The following is an 8,568-nucleotide window of genomic DNA, read 5'->3' as shown; positions in this document are numbered from 1 at the left end:
TGGTAATGTCTCTTCTATGGTATTGTGTCTTCTATGGTAATGTCTCTACCATGGTAATGTCTCTTCTATGGTAATTTCTCTTCTACGTCTATTCCATGATAATATCTGTTCTATGGTAATGTCTATTCTATGGTAATATCTCTTCTATGGTAATGTCTCTTCTATGGTAATGTATCTTCTATGGTAATGTCTCTTCTATGGTAATGTCGCTTCTATGGTAATGTCTTTTCTACGTTAATGTCTCTTCTATGGTAATATCTCTTCTATGGTAATTTGTCTTCTATGTCTTTTCTATGGTAATGTCTCTTCTATGGTAATATATCTTCTATATATCTTCTATGGTAATGTCTCTTCTATGGTAATGTCTCTTCTATGTCTCTTCTATGGTAATATCTCTTCTATGGTAATGTCTCTTCTATGGTAATGTCTCTTCTATGTCTCTTCTATGGTAATGTCTCTTCTATGTCTCTTCTATGGTAATAGACTTCTATGGTAATATCTCTTCTATGGTAATGTGTCTTCTATGTCTTTTCTATGGTAATGTCTCTTCTATGGTAATATATCTTCTATGGTCATGTATCTTCTATGGTAATGTCTCTTCTATGGTAATGTCTCTTCTATGTCTCTTCTATGGTCGTGTGTCTTCTATGGTAATGTCTCTTCTATGGTAACGTCTATTCCATGGTAATGTCTATTATATGGTAACGTCTATGCCATGGTAACGTCTATTCCATGGTAATGTATCTTCTATGGTAATGTATTTTCTATGTCTCTTCTATGGTAATGTCTTTTCTATGGTAATGTCTCTTCTATGTCTCTTCTATGGTAATGTCTCTTCTATGTCTCTTCTATGGTAATGTCTCTTCTATGTCTCTTCTATGGTAATGTCTCTTCTATGTCTCTTCTATGGTAATATCTCTTCTATGGTAATATCTCTTCTATGGTAATGTCTCTTCTATGGCAATAGCCTTCTATGGTAATGTCTCTTCTCTGGTAATGTGTCTTCAATTGAAATTTGCCTTCCATGGAAATTCTTGCATTCTTGCTTCTCACAAGCGAGAAGTGATGACAAGTCAGATTGTGTGTGTGTGTGTGTGTGTGTGCGTGCACCTGTTTCGGAGGCACTCCCAGCTGTTTGAGAGCGGAGATGAACAGGTCGGCCTCTGGGACCCTGAGGCCGGTACGACAGGACTGTAGCACCACATCAAAATGGCCGCCCAGCAGAGAGAGGAGCCGGCCAGAGCTATCTCCACACCCACTGTCATCCACCCACTGGTTGGCCAACACACCTGTCAATAACCCTGACAGACAACACAAGGACGCGGGACTAGGCATGTGACCTTAGAGTGTACAAGGTGTGTGTCAGATGTGTGTGTGTGTGTGTGTGTGTTACCTTGTCTGCGGAGCGTAGCTACGGTCTGCAGAATGTGTTTGTTGACGGTGGTTGAGTCTCTGAGTTCCTCCAACAGGCTCTTAACAGAGAACCCAGCAGGAAGACTGACCTTCTGATCTGATGCTGCACTCACACACTCTGCATCAAGCTCTGGGATCATCTACACACACACACACACACACACACGTGTCATCACAAGGTCCTTTCCATGGAAGGCATATTTCAATAGAAGACACATTCAAATAGAAGACACATTCAAATAGAAGACACATTTCAAATAGAAGACACATTTAAATAGAAGACACATTTCAAATAGAAGACACATTTCAAATTGAAGACACATTTCAAATAGAAGACACATTTCGAATTGAAGACACATTCAAATAGAAGACACATTTCAATAGAAGACACATTCAAATAGAAGACACATTTCAATAGAAGACACATTTAAATAGAAGACACATTTCAATAGAAGACACATTTCAATAGAAGACACATTCAAATAGAAGACACATTTCAATAGAAGACACATTCAAATAGAAGACACATTCAAATAGAAGACACATTCAAATAGAAGACACATTTAAATAGAAGACACATTCAAATAGAAGACACATTCAAATAGAAGACACATTCAAATAGAAGACACATTTCAAATAGAAGACACATTGCAAATAGAAGACACATTTAAATAGAAGACACATTTAAATAGAAGACACATTCAAATAGAAGACTTATTTCAAATAGAAGACACATTTCAAATAGAAGACACATTTCAAATAGAAGACACATTTCAATAGAAGACACATTTCAATAGAAGACACATTTCAAATAGAAGACACATTTCAATAATCCATTTCCATGGATTATAATAAAGGCTATATAATTTGTGTTTGTACCAGTTCTAGGGGTCACTGAGGAAACAATGATCAAGATCTTGAACTTTTGGAGTTAACAGCTTGGTAACGGAGTTCTGACCATGTTAGTAGTTTGAACTTGACATTATTTGTCTGTTTAGGCGACCTGTCTCTCTCTGTGTGTGTGTGTGTGTGTGTGTGTGTGTGTGTGTGTGTGCGTGCGTGTGTGTGCGCGCGTGTGTGTGCGTGTGTATGTTTGTGTGTGCGTGCATGTGTGTGTGCGTGCATGTGTGTGTGCGTGCATGCACGTGTGCGTGCATGCACGTGTGCGTGTGTGTGTGTGTGTGTGTGTGTGCGGGTGTACGTGCGCGTGTGTGTGTGTGTCTGTGTGTGTGTGCGGGTGTACATGCGCGTGTGTGTGTGTGTGTGTGTGTGTGTGCGGGTGTACGTGCGCGTGTGTGTGTGCGGGTGTACGTGCGCGTGCGTGTGTGTGCGTGCGTGCGGGTGTACGTGCGCGTGCGTGTGTGTGCGTGCGTGCGGGTGTACGTGCGCGTGCGTGTGTGCGTAACTCACCTGAGAGAGGGAGAGTTTGCCCCTCTCTGCACGTTGCATGGCGCTGTCCTCGTTTGTCACCAGCTTCTCCAGAAAACCACTAAACCAGAACATAAACATTTACACAGCACAAACATATTGCACAATCTTATCTGTCTGTCACATAGCGCGTCATATGCTATGATTTAAAAATATATATATATTATTACAGCAAATTAGCTTTAAAACCACAACAACAAAAACATCTTAAACTGTTGGCAAAATGTGTAGAATAGCAGGACATTCAAGGATTCTTGAAAGTCGGGAAAATCCTTGTCCGGCAGGGATATTATTTTGTTGCATTATTTGAGATTAAAATGTACATTTAGGGGAATTTTAAAAGGGAAAATATTAGATTTGACATGGAAATGCCCTTGTCCAAAGAATCCCAATTTCAAACTCTCCAAAAAAAAGTGTTTAAAATATAAAACAAACTGTCAATAAAGGATATTAACCGAAAAATGATGGTATGTCGTTTCCCTCTGTGACTTTAAACAATAGTTATCAACAAAAAAATGTGATTCCTAAAAGATGTGTCTGGAGATTTGGTCAACTCTGTCACGTTTGTCTAAAATACGAAATGAATCCGGAAAAAGCATAGTCAGCTATACCATAAGGATTTGAACTCAACTTCGAGTCTCATAGCAAAATTTCTAAATGTCAATAAGAAATGCAAAAATGTCAATGTTTTTGCTTTGTCATTAGATGCTATTGTGTGTAGATTGATGCGAAAAATAATAATTGAATACATTTTAGAATAAGGCTGTAATGTGGAAAAAAGTCAAGGGGTCTGAGTACTTTGCGAATGCACTGCATTTGCTGTTCTCGACCAAAGGGATAACATTTGCTGTTCTCGAACAAAGGGATAACATTTGCTGTTCTCGAACAAAGGGATAACATTTGCTGTTCTCGAACAAAGGGATAACATTTGCTGTTCTCGAACAAAGGGATAACATTTGCATTATAAAACGTTGTTTTATGTTCGAAATCTTGAAAAATTTGCCAAAAAAATGCTAACAAAATAAACCCGGAAGCATTTAATACTACTATAAAACAAAACAAATATAAGTTTGGAGTTTTGTATTACATATTTGAATAATCTACTGTTAAAATTAAACAATCAAGGCCTTTGGACAATAATTGTAAAAAATCAACGAGCATTTGATGGTGTCTGACAGAGTTGACATAAATCCAGTTGTATTTTATGAATACATTTTTGCGGGGGAGGTTCTTCCTTTACTGTGATCGCTGATAATTTGGTCTATCAAAAATATATATTACAAATTAGGTTAAATTAAGACAAATATTTGTGTGGGAAAAAGTTGAGATTGTCCCATCTTTCAAGAATCACTGAGCGCTAAAACACCCTTATGGCAAAATGTGTAAAATAGCACGAATTTATCTACAACAACAAAAATGTATCTGTACCCATGGAGATGTTTTATTTATTATTATTGGTTGGGGAGGCTTGTTCCGACCTGGCGGGGTCTAAGAAACTGCGCTACACCACTGCTATCTGTAGAAGTTTAGAGCAATTTTGGATGGATTTATTTTTGTAAAAACTGTATATTTTCTTCACTTCGGGAAGAAAAACCGTTACCAGATTGATTCGGAACAAGGAAAAAGGGGCCGCAATAAAGGGGCTATCCCCGACAGTCCGCAGAACGTAGCAGAGACTACTGTAAAACTATCCTTTCAGTTACGACATGCTTGTGTAATCAATCAATCAAATTTGATTTATAATGCCATTCTTACATCAGCAGATGTCACAAAGTGCTGTACAGAAACCCAGCCTAAAACCCCCAAAACAGCAAGTAATGCAGGTGTAGAAGCACGTTGGATAGAATAAACTCCCTAGAAAGGCGATGTTATGTTTCAAGTATGCGTGTACAGTTTTAGTGTCTGCCAGCACTCTGCACGATCTCTCACCCCTGGAAAATATGCATTCCTACCTGGGGAGTTTGTGGGTCTCTTCGAATTTGAGGAAAGTTTCTGCGGGTCTGGGAGAAACCACGACACCCCACAGATTGAACAAAACTGCCTTCTTGCTCGCCATTTCACCGATCTCTCTGTCCGGGGAATCTTTACAGGGCACTGGGTAGAAAAGAGTCAAAGCGAAACTCTGAAATACTACAAATATTTATGTAGAAAGAAAGTTTTCTGCCTTTTCATACGGTTACACAACCCCTCCCCTTAAACAAATGGATGCGTTCATCGTAATCGCGCCGCTGAACACTTGAGAAACTGTCTAATATGTATAATAATCAGCGCAGCGCGACTGTAGTAGTAAGACGGCCTTGAACGCAACCCGTAAAACTTCCCTAAAACGCGTCTACTGACAAGTTTAAATTCAAAACAGACAAATATCACACTCAAATTCACAGCTCGTTGTATGAGCGCTTATAGATGTTTTGAAACACATTCATGAATGACTTTCTTCCATTCTCTATGTTCATTTATTTATTTTTACTCGGTTGGGCTTCGACCCCTGACATCGTATAAACACATAATGCGTAGAATTGCAGGAAATTAACTTTAAAACAGCAACATTTTCTTTCCACCAACAAGAGGTGTGTGAACAGTGTGGGCAGCGGTGGAAAAAGTACTAAATTGTCATACTTGAGTATAAGTATATATAAGTATATTTACTTTTGATTCTTAAGTATATTTATTTAAACCAAATACATTTAGACTTTTTCTCAAGTAGTATTTTACTGGTTGACTTTCACTTTTACTTGAGTCATTTTCTAATTTTAAGGTATCTTTACTTTAAGCAATCCAAAGTAAAAGTATAAATAATTTCAAATTCCTTATATTAAGCAAACCAGAAAATTATTACAATTATTATTGGAAGAGAGACAGGGGCTCACTCCAACACTCAGACATATTTTCCAAATGAAGCATTTGTGTTTAGTGAGTCCACCAGATCAGAGGCAGTATATGACCAGGGATGTTCTGTTTAGTGAGTCCACCAGATCAGAGGCCGTAGGGATGATCAGGGATGTTCTGTTTAGTGAGTCCTCCAGATCAGAGGCAGTAGGGATGACCAGGGATGGCCCCCCAATGGTGGAACAAACTCCCTCACGACGCCAGGACAGCGGAGTCAATCACCACCTTCCGGAGACACCTGAAACCCCACCTCTTTAAGGAATACCTAGGATAGGATAAAGTAATCCTTCTCACCCCCCCTTAAAAGACCTAGATGCACTATTGTAAAGTGGCTGTTCCACTGGATGTCATAAGGTGAAAGCACCAATTTGTAAGTCGCTCTGGATAAGAGCGTCTGCTAAATGACTTAAATGTAAATGTAAATGTAAATGTTCTCTGTTTAGTGAGTCCACCAGATCAGAGGCAGTAGGGAGGACTCGGGATGTTCTCTGTTTAGTGAGTCCTCCAGATCAGAGGCAGTAGAGATGACCAGGGATGTTCTGTTTAGTGAGTCTGCCAGATCAGAGGCCGTAGGGATGACCAGGGATGTTCTGTTTAGTGAGTCTGCCAGATCAGAGGCAGTATATGACCAGGGATGTTCTCTGTTTAGTGAATCCACGAGATCAGAGGCAGTAGAGATGACCAGGGATGTTCTGTTTAGTGAGTCTGCCAGATCAGAGGCCGTAGGGATGACCAGGGATGTTCTGTTTAGTGAGTCTGCCAGATCAGAGGCAGTATATGACCAGGGATGTTCTCTGTTTAGTGAATCCACGAGATCAGAGGCAGTAGAGATGACCAGGGATGTTCTCTGTTTAGTGACTCCTCCAGATCAGAGGCCGTAGGGATGACCAGGGATGTTCTCTGTTTAGTGAGTCCACCAGATCAGAGGCAGTAGGGAGGACTCGGGATGTTCTCCGTTTAGTGAGTCCATCAGATCAGAGGCAGTAGGGATGACCAGGGATGTTCTCTGTTTAGTGAGTCCACCAGATCAGAGGCAGTAGGGATGACCATGGATGTTCTCTGTTTAGTGAGTCCTCCAGATCAGAGGCAGTAGAGATGACCAGGGATGTTCTGTTTAGTGAGTCTGCCAGATCAGAGGCCGTAGGGATGACCAGGGATGTTCTGTTTAGTGAGTCTGCCAGATCAGAGGCCGTAGGGATGACCAGGGATGTTCTGTTTAGTGAGTCTGCCAGATCAGAGGCCGTAGGGATGACCAGGGATGTTCTGTTTAGTGAGTCCACCAGATCAGAGGCAGTAGGGATGACCAGTGATGTTCTCTGTTTAGTGAGTCATCCAGATCAGAGGCAGTAGGGATGACCAGGGATGTTCTCTGTTTTGTGAGTCCTCCAGATCAGAGGCAGTAGGGATGACCAGGGATGTTCTCTGTTTAGTGAGTCCACCAGATCAGAGGCCGTAGGGATGACCAGGGATGTTCTGTTTAGTGAGTCTGCCAGATCAGAGGCAGTATATGACATGGGATGTTCTCTGTTTAGTGAATCCACCAGATCAGATGCAGTAGGGATGACCAGGGATGTTCTGTTTAGTGAGTCCTCCAGATCAGAGGCAGTAGGGATGACCAGGGATGTTCTCTGTTTAGTGAGTCCTCCAGATCAGGGGCAGTAGGGATGACCAGGGATGTTCTCTGTTTAGTGAGTCCTCCAAATCAGGGGCAGTAGGGATGACCAGGGATGTTCTCTGTTTAGTGAGTCCTCCAGATCAGAGGCAGTAGGGATGACCAGGGATGTTCTGTTTAGTGAGTCTGCCAGATCAGAGGCCGTAGGGATGACCAGGGATGTTCTGTTTAGTGAGTCTGCCAGATCAGAGGCAGTATATGACCAGGGATGTTCTCTGTTTAGTGAATCCACGAGATCAGAGGCAGTAGAGATGACCAGGGATGTTCTCTGTTTAGTGACTCCTCCAGATCAGAGGCCGTAGGGATGACCAGGGATGTTCTCTGTTTAGTGAGTCCTCCAGATCAGGGGCAGTAGGGATGACCAGGGATGTTCTCTGTTTAGTGAGTCCTCCAAATCAGAGGCAGTAGAGATGACCAGGGATGTTCTCTGTTTAGTGAGTCCACCAGATCAGAGGCAGTAGGGATGACCAGGGGTGTTCTCTGTTTAGTGAGTCCTCCAGATCAGAGGCAGTAGGGATGACCAGGGATGTTCTCTGTTTAGTGAGTCCTCCAGATCAGAGGCAGTAGAGATGACCAGGGATGTTCTCTGTTTAGTGAATCCACCAGATCAGAGGCAGTAGGGATGACCAGGGATGTTCTCTGTTTAGTGCATGAATTGGACCATTTTCCTGTCAAAATGTAACAAGTACTTTTGGGTGTCAGGGAAAATGTAGGGAGTCAAAAGTACATTATTTTCTTTAGGAATGTAGTGAAGTAAAAGTAAAAGTATAAAAATATATAAAAATATTTAAAAAACATATAAAAAATATTAAGTAAGTACTGATACCCCAAAAAACTACTTAAGTAGTACTTTAAAGTATTTTTACTTGAGTACTCTATACCACTGGTTTGGGGTTGCGAGGTTGGGATTTGTTACTATCCTGTTAAATGACATTACCATCCGGACCTTTACCACCAAGGAAACGTGTGTGACCAGACCTTTATCACCAAGGAAACGCGTGTGACCAGACCTTTACCACCAAGGAAACGTGTGTGACTGGACCTTTACCACCAAGGAAACGTGTGTGACTGGACCTTTACCACCAAGGAAACATGTGTGACCCGACCTTTACCACCAAGGAAACGTGTGTGACTGGACCTTTATCACCAAGGAAACGTGTGTGACC

The 8,568-nt window shown here is 41.3% G+C and overlaps 1 protein-coding gene across 1 annotated transcript; it reads right to left on the bottom strand.

Moving 5' to 3' along the window:
* Positions 1 to 906: 906 nt before the first annotated feature.
* Positions 907 to 5,056, bottom strand: LOC115120330 (bifunctional epoxide hydrolase 2-like). The gene is made up of 4 exons (XM_065004367.1): positions 4,794 to 5,056; positions 2,824 to 2,902; positions 1,394 to 1,553; positions 907 to 1,301 (listed from the first exon to the last, which is right to left on the bottom strand). Exons 1-4 carry the CDS (start codon positions 4,895 to 4,897, stop codon positions 922 to 924), a joined length of 723 nt encoding a protein of 240 aa, XP_064860439.1. The 5' UTR covers positions 4,898 to 5,056; the 3' UTR covers positions 907 to 921.
* Between the last annotated feature and the right edge of the window lie 3,512 nt (positions 5,057 to 8,568).

Source organism: Oncorhynchus nerka, linkage group LG18 (assembly GCF_034236695.1).
Source record: "Oncorhynchus nerka isolate Pitt River linkage group LG18, Oner_Uvic_2.0, whole genome shotgun sequence".
NCBI classification, from domain to species: Eukaryota; Metazoa; Chordata; class Actinopteri; order Salmoniformes; family Salmonidae; genus Oncorhynchus; species Oncorhynchus nerka.
Note: the sequence above shows the minus strand (reverse complement) of the source record. Positions and strands in the feature narration are given on the sequence as shown.

Excerpts from the sequence above, each read along its gene's own strand:
- LOC115120330 (XM_065004367.1), bottom strand. The coding sequence starts at position 4,897 with ATGGCGAGCAAGAAGGCAGTTTTGTTCAATCTGTGGGGTGTCGTGGTT. Across the intron at positions 2,903-4,793 it reads GAGACCCACAAACTCCCCAG|TGGTTTTCTGGAGAAGCTGG; the intron begins GTAGGAATGCAT and ends GTTCTGGTTTAG. Across the intron at positions 1,554-2,823 it reads GCAAACTCTCCCTCTCTCAG|ATGATCCCAGAGCTTGATGC; the intron begins GTGAGTTACGCA and ends GTGTGTGTGTAG.